Source organism: Fulmarus glacialis, unplaced genomic scaffold, assembly GCF_000690835.1.
Source record: "Fulmarus glacialis isolate BGI_N327 unplaced genomic scaffold, ASM69083v1 scaffold4883, whole genome shotgun sequence".
NCBI classification, from domain to species: domain Eukaryota; kingdom Metazoa; phylum Chordata; class Aves; order Procellariiformes; family Procellariidae; genus Fulmarus; species Fulmarus glacialis.
The window spans coordinates 23,355-38,947 of NW_009204726.1; the positions used below are offsets into that span (position 1 = coordinate 23,355).

The 15,593-nt window shown below is 42.6% G+C and overlaps 1 protein-coding gene across 1 annotated transcript in view; it reads left to right on the forward strand.

Annotated features, from left to right (window-relative positions):
* Positions 1–15,593, forward strand: part of UTP20 (UTP20, small subunit (SSU) processome component, homolog (yeast)) — a gene marked incomplete at its 5' end in the record, with an annotated part of 64,219 nt that overhangs the window by 22,654 nt on the left and 25,972 nt on the right. Inside the window, 11 exon segments of the mRNA XM_009575080.1 lie at positions 968–1,058; positions 2,903–2,988; positions 3,553–3,678; positions 4,266–4,432; positions 5,080–5,288; positions 8,264–8,407; positions 10,844–10,923; positions 11,850–12,076; positions 13,050–13,194; positions 13,605–13,692; positions 15,036–15,179. Coding sequence (XP_009573375.1) covers positions 968–1,058; positions 2,903–2,988; positions 3,553–3,678; positions 4,266–4,432; positions 5,080–5,288; positions 8,264–8,407; positions 10,844–10,923; positions 11,850–12,076; positions 13,050–13,194; positions 13,605–13,692; positions 15,036–15,179 — 1,507 coding nt within the window.

Below are 15,593 nucleotides of genomic sequence, written 5' to 3' on the forward strand. Positions count from 1 at the left end.
CCACCCCCAACTTCCATCTCAAAATGTCCATGTACTTAAGTGGAAACATTAGCTCCTGGTAGCGGTAACAAAGGCACAAAAGATTTACTGGAGACGTGTTAATGAGTTCTGGAGTGACCTCCCTTTGTCTTCGCCCTGGACAGTTCATGCAGTCAGGCCTGTGCCGCAGCAGGAGAGCTCTCGTGGGGCTGCACCCTGCGGGCCACGAGGTCTGGCTGAGGCAGCGGGAGGACCCCCACCTGCCCCAAGCTCGGTGTGGGGTTGCCGGAAGGTGTCGTACTCGTCCTTTGGCTGAGCCCAGCCATGGAGGAGGGTGGCCCAGCTGAGTGTCTGGAGAGTTCAGTGTAAAGTACCAGGGGGAGCAGCTGGATGAGAATAGCCTCTGCCAGCCCCACAGCGCATATGGTAGAGGAGATCTCACACCTTCCTTATCCTGGTCACCTCTCTCCGCTCCCACAAAGTGGAGGTGGGGCAGATGTGCCACTTCTAGTAGAACTGACTCCCATCTGTGTTTGCAGCCTGGCGCAAGTCCAGCACAGTCTGTGGCTAAATGCAGCCCTTCATGTTGATAGGAGCAAAATGGGCACCAGTTAAGGGCAAGTAAATAAATAAAGAGGTAAATTCACTTGTTTGGTGTTCCAGGCTGGACTGGCAGAGAGAAGTAAGCTGCATCCTGACTGTTTGTATTCCTTTCTCCTCAAAAGCTGAGCCCATCTAGTGCTACTGAGGAAATGGCCTTCTCTGTGCAGTGAAGTGACATCTCTAAAGACCTGCTTAGGAGAGGGAACAGGATACCTCTTGCTGTGTCTCTGAAATGGAGGCCTGTAGACTTGGGATCCTCTTGTGGTGGTGTTTTTTTTTCTTTCTTGTTAATCAATTTTAATAAAAGTTCCCCATTTGTTTATGATAATGCAGGATTGTCTCTTCTGGTCATTTTAAAAAATAATTGTTTTCTTTCATTTTACAGGCAACTAATAGCCCATTTACAAGTTTTCTCTAAATTCTCAAATCCTCGTGCATTGTATCTGGAGCAGAAGTTGAATGCGTTATATACCCAGGTGATGCTGTTTGCTTTTAAAATTACTGCTAATAAATGAACTCATTCTTACTTGAATGCAATGTCTGAGACTGCAGAAACCTGTCATTTTCTGAACCCAGCCATGATAGCTGAAAAAGGAGCTGTCCTTGAGAGGGCTTCCTAGCAGGCTTCACTTGAAATGAGCCCCTTTAGCAAAGACCTCTTTGAGATACTTGGCTTAGTTTGCCAGGAGTGGCTCATGCAAATAGATCTGGCAGCAGACAGTTAGTAGTCTTTGGCAAGGTGGAGGAGTGGCTGTAGAGGGAGTCTCTTCCACTTGCACAGCAGGATCTGGAAGAGTATTTTGAATCCAAAGCTTGGGGAAGATCCGAGGAGATTTATCCTTATCCTGCAGTGTTGTGTCTACAAAGAGTATGGTCAGTGTGAACAACAGATCATTTTGCATCAAAAAAAGAAAATAGAATTTCTTCTTGAAGAATATTCAGTTTGATAACATTCCTTTTTGAGGGATTTCCCTGAAGGAATTGTCAAAAATAGGACTCTGAAGAGGGATTCTGAGTCTTTATCCTACACTCCTTAAAAGGGTATTTTATTAATTTTACTGGGTTTTGTTGGTTCCTGATTTGTGGATCTGTTCAGATCATTGGGGTTTGCTCTAATTGTTCCCATTTGCGTTCTCTGAGGCTGTGGTCAGTGGGCTGTAGAACTCTATTAAATGGCACGGACTTATTAGTTCCCTGGGTTTCACCTGGCACCCAGTGTGGGAGTTGGAGGGTCCATTCATTAGTCCCCAAATTTGAGAATCTTCAGTGAACATCCACTCTGTTTCAGTCAACCTCAGAGTTTTGCTTAGAAAAAGAGTTGGTCCATGTGTTTGCTTGCCTGTATTCTTAGGAAAATACTGAACAGATGTGTACAGGTCAAAACAGTGTGTGAAGAACAGCCTAACATAAGAAGAGAAATTACTTCTTCACTTACTGTTTGCCATTTCTGTGTCTTAGCATATGTATTGTCATGTCTGGTGTGTCGGTCTGGCATAGGGACGTCATGGCAAAGTGGCCTTTGATGATTCTAGCCTGTGCTGTTTGGTAGGAGACTGAAGAACTGATAAGGGTGCTGCCTGGGGAAATGATCTGAATCATAGAATCATTAAGGTTGGAAAAGCCCTCTAAGATCATCAAGTCCAACCGTTAACCCAACACCACCATGCCCACTAAACCATGTCCCTAAGCGCCTCATCTACACATCTTTTAAATACTTCCAGGGATGGTGACTCCACCACTTCCCTGGGCAGCCTGTTCCAAGGCCTGACCACTCTTTCAGTAAAGAAGTTTTTCCTAATGTCCAATCTAAACCTCCCTTGGCGCAACTTGAGGCCATTTCCTCTCGTCCTAGGTTACAAGGAGTCATCTTTGAGAGAGGGCAAATCTCAGTGAGACTTTGCCTATCAAGTCGTATGAGTATTTTATGTTTGTCACAGGAAAGAAATACAGGTGTCTTAGGATGGTTTGGGTAGTCTGCTTTTTAATCCAGTCTTCCCAGATACACAACTGGAAACTGGTTTTGGAAGTTGAAAATGCAAGCAGACAGTGGTTCAGAAGACAGTTATGAAAAAATAAATATTATAACTATCCTATGTAGATGGGGGGAAAGTATACATGAACTACCGTCAACCATGTCTGCTTTTTATGAGTGATAGCTGTGTATTCGCATCTTGGCTTTATGCTGGCAACACATGTTTCTGTTTTGATAAGTTAGCCCAAAACCTACTTGAGCTTGGAGCCTTTGGGTTGTTTCACTATTTTCAGTAAGCACTTCTGTCTTCTAGATAGGCACTCATTTTCTTTCTTTTATCATTTGCAGTTACTGTCCCATCAAGACCAGAATGTACAGAGAATAGCTCTTGACTGTATAATGACATACAAGCATCCTCATCTACTGCCATACAGGTAAAAGCTTTTATATTATTTTAGCATTGGTGAATGAGCCTGCTGTCATATCGGAATCCTGCTTGGGGTCAGTTGCCTCAAAGAGGGAGCCTTTCCTGTATTTGTTGAAGACATATGTATAAATTTTAATTTTAGCCAGCTGTATATTTCCTAACTAAAACAGGAAATAAGGTCTTGAGGTTGGTCAGTGTCTCTCTCTTGTTTACAGGAAAATGGCAACGTTGTGTCCCAGAATAGTGTGTGCTTAGTAGTTGCATCATTTTCAAAGAGGTCTTTTGTACTGATGTTTTATAACCACGCAGAGAAAGTGACAGCATAGAACTGCAGTTTGTGGTTGAATAGTCTCTTCAGAATGTGTCCAGGAGGTACTTTCCTACATAATTAGCTTGAACTTGCTGGCTTTTAAAATATCTTTTGATGAAAGGGTGGGAACATAGTAGTTTAATATTTTATATACAGCATAGATTAGATAGGTAGGTAATTAGGTATAGATGCATATGTGTGTGTGTGTCTGTTTATTTTTATAACCCCTACCTGCCCTCAAATAATGTTTATTGCTCTCAGGGAGAACTTGCAAAGGCTACTGGAGGACAAGAGTTTTAAAGAAGAAATAGTCCATTTTAGTATTTCTGAGGAGACTGCAGTAGTAAAAATGGAACATCGACCAGATCTCATACCTGTTCTCATGAGGTGTGTCATGAAGTGCGGGTTTAAAAGTACCATGAGCAGAGATGTAATGGTGCTCCTCTCATTTTAAACAGTTGAGATAAACTTATGGTTAATGGTATAGTTTGATGACTTAGTTTGTGATGTTCTGTATGGTTTCCTTATTAATACATTTATGTAATGTGTTATGCAAATGGTGTTTTCTTTAAAACAGCATTTTGGTAAATACTGTTTCTTCTAAGGCTTACAGAGAACTGTGAGAACATTTCAGTTCACTGAGTATTGCCACTTATTTTTATTAAGATACAGTGATGCAAGTTATTGTGCAGGTTGCTTCTTCAGCAGCAGCCACCCTCAAGCTAGCCTGGAGGTATTCTAGTTTTATACCTGAAGTCTCCAGCAAAGCTTCCATTGTAGTAGCAGAAGCTGATCTTTCATTGGGATGTTTTTGGGCAATGTGTAGTAATTCAGTGGAGACCCTGAAGGGGGCATTTCCACTCAGCTTGTTCTCACTAGAGAGTATTTTTAAATGGAGTTTCTCCTGCAGAATAAGAGGCTAGGAAACAGATGGCTTGCTGAAAGCTAATGCAACCTCTTTTTGGCTCTTGAAGAATTCTCTATGGCAGAATGAGAAACAAAACAGGGAGCAAAACACAGGGCAAGTCTTCAGCGGGCGCTCGCATGTCGATTGTTCTGCGATTTCTTGCCGGCTCATTGCCAGAAGAGATACGGATGTTCTTGGATCTGCTCTTTGAAGCTGTGAAGCAATTCAGTAATGGTAGGTACAGGCAGTAGAACCTGGGGCTATGGTACTTCCTGACCTGTAGAGATGTGGGAGGATAAATACACTTAGTACTGTTATGTGCTTCAGTTTGTCTCTAACAGTGCCTTGGAAGGATGAAAGGATGAAAGTAAACTTTTGATATAAGGACTGGGATTCCCCTGAGCTTTTCCTTATGAAGCACGATTGCTCAGTTTTACAGGTCCCAGGTCAGAAGAACTGAATGACTTGCCACAGCTGTACACTTAAGCTGTAGCAGGCCAGGAATGAGGAATCACTGTCATTGTAGGCTAGCCTGGGTGTGATGGCAATAAACAGATTGTAACGTGCTCTGATACTATAGCAGTGGGAGGCATCTGAGTGTCACGGGAGATGGAGAGCTGGAGCTGTCCTTATTTAAAAAGCTGAATGTGAGGAACTGTAATTTAGGGCCAGATTATACTATTTTTCATTGAAAATTATTTTCGGTAGTGGATATCTTAGAATCATTAAGGTTGGAAAAGACCTCTAAGATCATCGAGTCCAACCATCAACCCAACACCACCATGCCCACTAAACCATGTCCCTAAGCGCCACATCTACAGGTCTTAGAAATACTTCCTGGTGCTTCTCTAGGTAAGTTGCTGTCCTTTTGCCTATCACAGGGTCTTGCCAGACTGCCGTGCTTCGAAGTATGTCAGAGCTGGATTTAGCTAAAGTCCTGCCTCTTGGGCGTCAGCATAGCCTCTTCAACGGTCTCGAAGTTGTGTTGAAAAACATGGGACACTTGATGCATCAGTACCTGCCTGAAATTCTACAGATTCTGCTCTGCATGACAGCTGTGGTATCCTGCATCCTCCAGCAAAGAGAGAAGGTACAATATACAAACATACATGTAAATTAAATTCGTTTCTCTCCTCCTCCCCTCAGCTTGCATATGTACACACAACTTACTGGTTCAGATAAAGACAAGTTTAATGCCAGCAGGGAGTGAAGCTTAGCAATTAGATGTCTGTCAAAATAGAGGCCAATGATATTTTTCTGAAAGTGCTACAGGGCTTAGGCAGTGCAATCAGAGTTAATGTATTTTAGAAAGCTGCTTTGGACTGCATTTTTGTTTGAGTTACTGAGGAGGGAGTTGGAGGTGATCTCTGTGTGTTGCTACCTGCCTTCTCTGTGGACAGATGGGCATGACGGAAAGGTAAACGATTTGTTGCAAGGATGTAACAAGATCTTATGGCTGGAAGTTGAAATTGGCCTTAAAGGTGTAGTTTCTTGGCTGCAAGGATAAAACATTTGAGCAGGGGAAGGAGAGGATTTAAAGTTCCTTGCGTGAGGACTTCAGAGCAAAACTTGTCTTTGAGGAGTTTTGTAGCAGTGCTAGACCCTGGGGGAGCTCAGCATTGTGGATGATCACAGTGATTATCTACAGTGATTGTCTCCTGCCATGGGACTCAGGAAGAACATGGCTACCAGCCATGCTTTCAGCACCTTAGAAGCACGTTCAGCTCTCTATCAGGAGTAGTCATGCTAATGCAGTGTCACAGTTTGGGTCTCAGCCAGGTATCTGCAGAGCACTGCAAATGTTTTTTCCCTTGCTGTGCAATGGCTGTACATGCAGAAAGGGTCAGGTGAGAATAACATTCTGTTAAAGATTGGCTGCACCTAAAGATGGGACATGTTGGCTTACTGCTACCCTGTGCCCAGGAGAGCCGCACAGAGATCCCTGAGCTCTAGCCCAGATAGCTCAGGGGGTCTCTTGCCAGCTGTTTGGAAGCTATGACATTGAGCCAAGCTTTTCTGTCTTTTTTAAACTAGTGCCTTTGCCAGGTTTCAATCCAAATAGGAAAAGGAAAGCTCGAATCTGGTCCAGCACAGAGCATGATCGTATATTAGGTGAGAAACAAGCAAACTGCACAGTCATAGTGATCACTGCAGTGTTGAAAGGACTTAGGAGATGATAGATTGAGCAAGTGGTGTTAGGTAATGAATGTTTTGTCACTATGTGGGTGTGTTCTTGCCAAGACCCATCTGTGAGCATTCGAGGTTAGAACTTGTCTTGAAAACAATCCATCAGACAAAGCAAGCCCTTGCATTTAGGCAACATCCAAGGTCCCATAGTTGCCTGCAGGCTGCACAGAACCTTGTGACTGTCTTTATTTATGAAAGGGATGAGCAAATTTTAGGACAGCAGCATCCCACAGTCTGACTTAAGCAATGGATTGCATGTGCCTACATGTTTTAAACTGGGAAAGGAGTTTTAAAAGCTGCTTCATTCATTGCTGGGATAGTCACATTTTGCTAGGGTTACTACAGTAATCCTGTCATCGTTGTGTAACGTGCGGAGTGACAGTCTCATTTGTCTGAACTTAATTTAGCACTTCATTAGCCCATGAGATGTTAAAAGCTCAAGGAAGAGTGTGAGAAATCTGTTTATTTTGGCTAATGATTAAAAGACATTCTTGGAGTTTGAGAATAATTTATTGCAAGCTGATACTGCCTGGAGAGTTAAATATCAACTTTGACCATTTTAAGCCAAATTATTCATTTACTGTTTACTACTGTTTGTGTTCAGTATTGAGTTTCTTTGTCCTCTCAAAGACTTGATCTCAGAGGATTGCTCTTATGGCAATTGAACAGTGGGAGACCCAAAATTATTTTGCTTGAGAGTCACCATTAGCAATCACAGCCTGGTTAGTGCTTTTTTTTGGCCCTTCAGGCAGCTCATTTGCTGCCTGGAAGCTGATTGCACACCATTACTACACATTCAGCACAGCTTGGGAGGTCCTGGGCAACAGCATGTTTCGTTCCTTTTCTACCATCTCCTCTTTGTCTTTTTACCTGTGATTTTGGGTGCAAAGGGAGTATAGCGGTGTATTGCACGGTAGAGGGAAGTTCTTCAGAAGTCCATAGGTACATCAGATTAAAAAATTGTGATGTCTTTCAGTGAGGCTTTGACACCAAAGCTGCTTTGCAAAATAAGAGATACAAGTGTTTATTCTGTGCAGTGGATCATGATAGGTACTGGAGACTCTGAGGAACTCAAGACATAGCTCTAGCAATGGACAGTGGCCTTTATTTGCTCTGTTGTTTCTGAGACTGGAGTTCAGTACCTCTGCACTGTGAAGCTACCTCATGTGTTTTGCTGTGAGCTGCATTGCACAGTATGGAAATAACTTGGGTTACTCAAGTCAAGACTCTTCTCCGGGAGAAGAGTCAAAATGAGCAGTGCATGAATAAGTTCATGATCACCTTTGTGGCCGATTTACTTGCTGAAATGTTTTCCTCAAGAAAGGGTATGGAACGTAAGCGCTAAATAGGTACAGGAAGCATCCTCCTGTAACCAAATGCTATACTCCCCCCCGTGCCGTTGCAGGAGGTGATTCACGTTCTTTCCTTCTCTATTTCTCCCTCTTCTCCTTGTCTGTTGATGTCTTTTCTTCCCAGTAAATCTCAGTGTGCAAAGTACAACTTTGCTTTCGAGGGCTGATTTGGGTCCCTTCCTGTGTAAAACAGAATTATTTAAGTGTCAGGGCTGGAAATGTATCTGTGTTGTAGCTTTCTGCATTTTGCCCAAAAAGGGCAGATGTTACTTCAAACCTGTCAGCATGGATTTTCATGAGCTGAAGGAGTCCTGTGTAACTAAGTGCAGGAACAGGCACCCCTTAATAAAATTTAGGTCACCTGTGACAGGTAGATTGCTACTGTGAACAAGTTAAAGGAGAAAATAGAAGAACATTGTGATAGCTCCAGCAAAGGTCAATGAATTGCTGTATTTAATTTCAGAGCAAGTAGTTGGTAGTTGTTCTGCAAAGGTCTTACTGGGGTTTTTTTGTTTTGTTTTTACAGGTCCAACCTAGGTTGATTAATCCACTGAAGAATTTGAGACGTCTTGGACTCAAGCTTGTCGTGGAGTTTTTTTCTGATTATGAGACCTACAGCTTTAGTGTGGAAGAGATTGATGCAGTTTTCCATGCAGTGGTATGGCCTCAGGTAAGTATTTCTTGTTCTTCCGAACAGCTTGTGTGTAACATGTACCATGCAGAGAACTCCAGCTGCACTGGAGTCCATCGTGTCAGCTATGTCCGTTGCAAGATTGGATGCAGCCTCAGACAGATTCTGGCATTCTGATGTGTCTGTGCAAGGCCAGTTTCTTGGCTCATGTCTGATTAGTCCTGGAATAGTCAAGTTGCAGGCTAAAGTACAAATTAATTCATCTGAATAAAATGGATGCCATTTCTTTGTTCTTTAACCACAGAAGCAAACTTCTTCCCTGGATGCTTCAGGGAAGCAAAATAATACTAGTCATTTCTAGATGCACTTTCCTACTTTTCTGTGTGACAGTTATTGGGTCTGTGGTAGGGGACTGCAGAAACAAATGCTACTGTAGGAAAGGAAGGACCCAGCAGGGTCTGTCAGTGGCCTGTGTGTTCTTGTGCCTGCCTGCTGGGAGTCCCGTGTGAGCACGGTGACAAAGCACAGGGTTGTGGTCTTCATCAGAGAAATTCAGATCACCTCTGAGTTGGGAAAATGCACTACTGTGAGAGGAAGAGAGAACACACAGTATTTAAAATGAATTTATGCTGGCTGTGTCAGTGCACTGGGCTCTGAGGTTATCGGGGAATGCCTGTACCAGCTGATGGGTTGTCTCTGCTCTAAAGGCAGTCACCTCCACCCAAAGGGTAACTGAGCAAGATGGGCTGACTTCAACAGAGCTCTTCCACGGGGGCTGTTGAGGTATCCAAATGTCCAACTTCCTTGCAGCGGAAAAGCCTGTCAAAGAGCACCAGGAGTAACTACTGTGGTCTATGAAATCCCAGATCTGCTTCTCTAGACATTGTGTTTGTTTACTCCTACCCTGTTTCTCTGCTCTACTAGTAACAATATGGGATATATAGTATGTGTATGTGGACAAACAGTAGATAAAATACTTCCGGGAGTGCATATAGCGCTGTATTTCACTGGGCTGAGCAACAGGGAGTTGTATGTTCCTGGTTTGTCCATGCAGTCTTTCCGAGGCCAGGGTGCTGCACAGGCAAAGCAGTGAACTTTTACTGCAGTCCCAGAGCAGTTCAAGCATGTTGTTCGGGCTTTAAGTCAGCAAAGCACTTAATGCTTTCGGGGAGCATTGTATTTGGAAATGCTGAGTAAATCTGAACAAGATGTAAAATTGTTGTTAAATAGTTAGAATTTCTGTTGTCCTTACAGATGTCAGGAAGACAGAGCTGGTTTTGGAGCTTGGATGGTAGTATGATCCAGAAGCTCCCTCTAGAGGGGGTCTCTACCGGTGAACTCCATGAAGATTTGGTTTTGGCAGAAGAATCGTTGACTTGTGTGCTTTTCTTTTTTAAGGCTATGGAACTGAGGTGTATAAAAACTCATGGAGAGGACAAATTTTTTTAAGCCTGTTGTACTTGGAGCTGGAGTTTGCTGCTCTTCATACCCCAGGAGTTTGCTGCAGAGGCTTAATATCATTAGCCTGCACAGCAGCATTCATGCAGGATTGGATTAACGGTTTACTCTTCATTATACATCATTTAGAAAAGCTCTGTTTTATGCAGAGCAATAACATTAACAACCTTTGAGGGCAGGAGAAGAAGCTTTCTAAGACCCTGGCTATGACGGTTAGACCTGCCTTCTTTCCTGTTATGCTCAGGTCTTGAGCCCAGACTGAGCTAGTCCAAACCCCACATGCACTATCCTGGCTATTGCCCCTGAATGCACTGGAGCCTCCCCTGCCTGTGTGTTCACTAACGTGCCCTGCTGACAGTCCAGCTGTGGTCAGGGTGGAAACCCAGCTGTGTGACTTGCGTGCAGCCCGTTGGGTTGCAGAGTGGCAGAGAGGAGGGAGCCAGACCTGTGCACTGGGTCTCTTGCCTAGGTCCAGTCATGTGAAGGAGCAGCAGCTACTGTGTGGGGCTTAGGCTGAGCAACTCTTAGGTGGGGCTGTTTTGGACACAGAATCCTGTTAGGAGATCCCATTCCCAGGGTACGGTGCAGTGCTTGAGCCTCTCCCTGAGCAGAGAGGGTGCTTTTATAGCAGTGAGGCCATGGAGACATAGAGCAGATGCTGGCATGGCAGGTGCTGCGGCCAGGGCATAGGAAGTGTGGGAGGAGTGAGTCTTGGGTGTTGCGCTTGAGATCTCGTAGGTATGTCTGGGAGAGGTTGCTAGGTCTCTGCGGCAAATGTGAGGCTCCATGGGGAACCAAAGAGTTCAAGGAGAATGGTAGCTGGAATAGTGTATAAATAGGAGTAAGATAATCTAAGAGTGATTCCACAAATATTGAGGGAGCTGAAACAATGATGGTGAAATTACTTTCTAAAAAAAGGTAAACTATAGATTGTAGCGAGGTCTTTGTTAGAGATGAGGTTTTTAAGTGGATTTACCTACTCGTGTTGCATTGGTATCTGATTTTTATCGCCTTTAGGTCTGCAGATTGGCTTCAGAGAGTCAGTATTCTCCAACTTTTCTGCTCAAACTCATTCACACCTGGAGTAGGAATCCCAGGTAGGTGTTCTCGCAAAGAAGCATAAGTACTTCTCCTGAGTACACAAAATTCAAGGAAAAAAGAGCACACTAACAGGTTATGAATAATTGTGTCAAAACCCGTATTTTCTTTTTCCATTAGACTGTAACTCTTTTGATAGCATTCCAGATGCAGTTGTGAAGCTTTCTAATTTATGCAATTACTCTCTTTTTATTGGACTGCTTTTCCCATGTATGAACAACCAAGCAGATACGTAGCCGAAACCCAGCTGACGGGTGAGGAGGAGGGATGACTTCTTAGTCAGTATGTTTCTGTCTCGACCAATGACTTCTTAGTCTTGGGAGGTGGGGAGTCAGTTTTACAATACATCATTTCATTCATGTTTTTGATTCACTATTTCTTTCTGTTTTATGCAAGAATGTGGGCAGGTTCCGCACAGAATCTGTGACTGAAATTCCAACACTGGAAATTGTAAGAGAGCTTTTTTTGATGCAGACACTGTGAGAAATTCCAACTCAGCTGTCTTGAGAGATTTTTAACTCTTCCACAGACTCATTGCTTTTCCTTTGCTAAAGTATCCAGTATCTGTTTTAAGACATGTCATTTGTAAGCATGATGAACTTACAGAACTATATACAAACTTCTGTAAAAAATGGTATTGTATCATTAAGTTAGGAGCAGACTAACAGGAGACTTGGACAAACATCTGTGGAGAAACAGTTAGGTTTAGATGATGCTATCTTGAAGCAAGAAAAGGGACTTGACCTCTCAACCTCCATTCACTCTATTTTTTATGACACTGTCATTCTGTGATTTTTTTTTTGCGCTTTTTCCCTGTTTGAAGTAGAAGACAGTCGTTATCTTTTTGTGTGACTTTTTGCACAAAAGAATTATGAGGTTCTAAACTTAAATTTTCAGCCTACCTTTTTTATAATCTTTCTCTCAGGTATTTCCCCTTGCTGGCCAAGCAGCAGCCAGATCACCCAGAGTGTGATATACTGTCAAATGTGTTTGCTGTCCTGTCAGCCAAGAATCTTTCTGAGGCCACATCCAGTCTTGTGATGGATATAGCTGATAGCCTTCTCAACAGCCCAGATTTTGAACCCACGGAGCAGGTTTCCAGTTTGAGTGTGACTGACTGTGTTGTAATGGTCACTGGAGATGTAACAGAAGGTATGCCTGTGTAAGAGTCACGAGAAGCCCATTGGGTGCTTTGGATGGAGGTGTTATAATTGAGATTATGTTGAGGTTGTCTTTGCACTGGCTGAGAATACCGGGGAAGGAGACCTCCCAGTGGAGATGGAAAAGTCAATGTACAAATTTGTCTTGGCATGCTCAAGAACTGTAAAGTTCTGCTTGTCTTATGACTGGTGAGATCCACATTTGAGTGTAGGATCCTGAGCATGGAGAAATTCCTTGTGAAGAGGGAAAATGTTTATGTTGTTGACCTGTTTTGTCTGTGAAGCTTTGAATGATAGGATAATTTCAAGAACTGCATTGCTGACTTGACTCTGAGCCTAACATCAAGTTTTATATAAAAGCCCACTCCCCATATGCGCATGGTCATGTATCACTGATGTTTAGTCTCTGCTCCCTGACAAGAAAGACCCGCCGTTGACTCCTTTTATCTTTGAGTGATAATAGACGGGAAGGATGGTGTGCTGTGTTTGATGCTGTGGAGCCATCTTTGACCTGTAACACTCGAAGGTAGCGAAAAGGAGAGCACTTATCGCTGTGCCTGTTTTATGGCAGCTTTGATTTGCACAAGAGGTCAGTGGTAGAATAAAGAAAACTGCATCTATAAATGCTCCAGCCATTTTAGGAGACAGTTACTACCTTTGAGGAACCTCCTTAGGTACCTTTTAATAAGCCCACACTTACCAGGACTGTTACTGAAATCTGTAAGGATTCTCTGTGTGTGCTTTCTTTGGTCCCAGCTCAGACACGTTAGACTTGGTCTCAGCAAGTGCTGGTGCATGTTCTGAGCAGCCAGCTGCCCTACATATTCATAGCTCCCATTGATATTTCCTTCCACTGATGAAACCTCCTTTGTCTGTGTTTTCCCCTTTGTTTGTGTAGGGTTGGATCTCCCTTCTGTTGCTTGCAGCACAGAGTTGAGTGTTGCTAACTGTTGTATCCCTTACAGAGACCCTCAGCCTAGGTTGCCGCTTGGTTCTGCCTCATATTCCTGCCATACTTCAGCACTTCAGCAAAACAATGTTAAATGTGGAGAAGGTGAAAAAGAAGAAGTATAGAGCTCAAGTCAGCAAAGAGCTGAGTATACTTTCCAAGTAAGTGTTTCTTTAGAGCTCAAAACAGTTAAAAAGTTGGAAGAAGGAAGGAAGAAAGAGGCTTTTCATAATAGGTTGCAAATTAAAAACCATTACGTCTCATTGATCTTGCAAGTTGCTGGTGACTGAGACGAAGAGTTTTCAGAAATTAATTCTCACTGTTTATACTGCTGCTACTCAAACCCAATGCCTCTTGGGGGTAGGAAAAGGTACAGAAATGCCTGCAGTCGTGTGGAACTGAATACTTGGGTGGATACCATGATTTTGGTGGGTACGCACTAGCCTGGGTACAGATGGATGGGCTGACAAAGCCTTGTATTATGGCACTAGTGCTGACTTGAGTTCTTCTTTGCTCTATGCTGGTGATTGGATTGATATAAGATAGTAAATTACCTTGTCTCATTGTGCAGGATCAGCAAATTTATACAAGAAAAGAGTCAGAATTCAGTGCTTGTGAGCCTTCTCCTCCCTTTCCTTTATCAGAGTAACATGGAACAGGTAGGTAGATATTAACTTCCCCCCCTCCCCCCAACATATATTTTTCTTTTAATAAAGTAGATTTGTTTAAGATTCAATTAAAAATCTTAGTGATTACATGCCATTTTTCATGATTAGCCTGAAATCAAGTCTTAATGTGTCTGTAGTCTGCTCAGCATGCTGTGCTATTGCGTGTTGATGTGTAGAAGTCACTGGATGCTTTGCAGGGGTGCCAGTGCCCACGCTGACTCTGTTCCCCCTTTTCATGGGGAAGGTCTGCAGAAGTGTTTATGCAGTCTTTACTTCCTTTCCCACTGTAGACAATCCACCAAATTCTTTGCAGCGTTTGAAATAAATGCTCTTCCTCACTGTGGATTTTACGCAAATCCAAAGCCACAGCATCTGGACAGTAATATGAATACATACGGTTGAGTATGTAGTACGTGCTGTGTAATGGGCAATGCTACACTGGTCTGTTGCAGGATGAAAGGCAAACGTTATACAGTACTATTAACGTGCTCCCATATCTCCTGCTTCCATTCTGTTCTCCTTCCACTCTTAAGGAATCCATCTGTGGGTACAAAAGTGTATCTCAGAACTGAAACGTCCCTAAAATCCTAAATTCCTCAGGCATGCAAGGCATATGGGCTGTAGTTGAAGGAAGCAGAGCTCTCCATGGCTTATGCTTTGTAAACTGTTATTTGTAAACTGGGGATATTGGTAGACTTTGTTTTCAGAAATACAGTCCCATCTACAATGAATGAATCTATTGATTATTCCACTTGATTGCCTGAATCCTTGGATCAAGGCTTGGGTCTTGTTTTTCTTAAAAGACATGCAGTTGCTCAATGAGAGATTTTAGGTTTGCAGAAAGAACTGCTAGGCAGCAACCTGTAGCTTCTGCTTTGCAAGTGGTCATTTAGTTGTTCACAGAAGATTCTTGGTTTTTAAACCTGTGAATCATTAGTGGGCCGTATATGATTTCCATTCAGGAAGATCATACAAGTATATGGTGCTGTTAATGTTCATTTCACAGGTTAAAGAAAGACTACTTTTTAAAGCTCTATTAGTTCTCCTGACCTTTGAATCATTTGAGGAAAGACAGAAAAAAGAAGTTTTCATCGTGATGGCACTCTTCTGTAACACTGTGCTTGTGTCTGATTGAAAGGTTGCAAGTGCTTCTGAGAGATTTGATTATTGCACTGAGTGTGTCCTCCTAATTATACGTTCTCATTCAGTATCTGTGATATGAATAAAGTACAGCAAAGTGGTTATATTCACTCTTGTCTTGAAATATTTCCCAAGGAAATGAAATGATCTCATGAGGCTTCAGTACTTACTGACAGTTATCTTGTCTCTTTCAGGGTACAGAGATTGACATTCTGGAGACAGTGCAGAACTTGCTGAGGCATTGCTCAAACCCTACAAGCTTTCTCAAACCACTGGCAAGGCTTTTTTCTGTCATCCAGAACAAACTGTCTCGACATAAGTTGTGTTTGGTATTTCAGGTATTGCATTTTTACATGTCTTTCTGTGCTTTTTTTACTTGTTCTAAGAGATCAAGAACAAAATAAATAGCAGTATTTGTCTTTGTTGTACATGAGCTTAAAAACCTTTTTGATCTACATCATCTGTTAAGTGAAAATAACAGAATTGTATATGTTAGAAATTAATGAACTGCACGAAGATTTGTAAAAGTTTTGGCTTACAGCCTGGTTGATGTGAGCGTCAACAGGGTTCTTCTGTGTAAGAGAAGCCAAAAAAAGCATACTTCATCTGTAACGAATCCTGTATCTTTATGAAATAAGAACAGATTTCAGCATCCTGAAGGTGATTTTTTATTTGTATTTTTCTCTCACAGATTTATAGCAGTCAGGCTGTTTTGTACTTCTTTGAAGTGACTTACGTAACCTTTTTTTTCA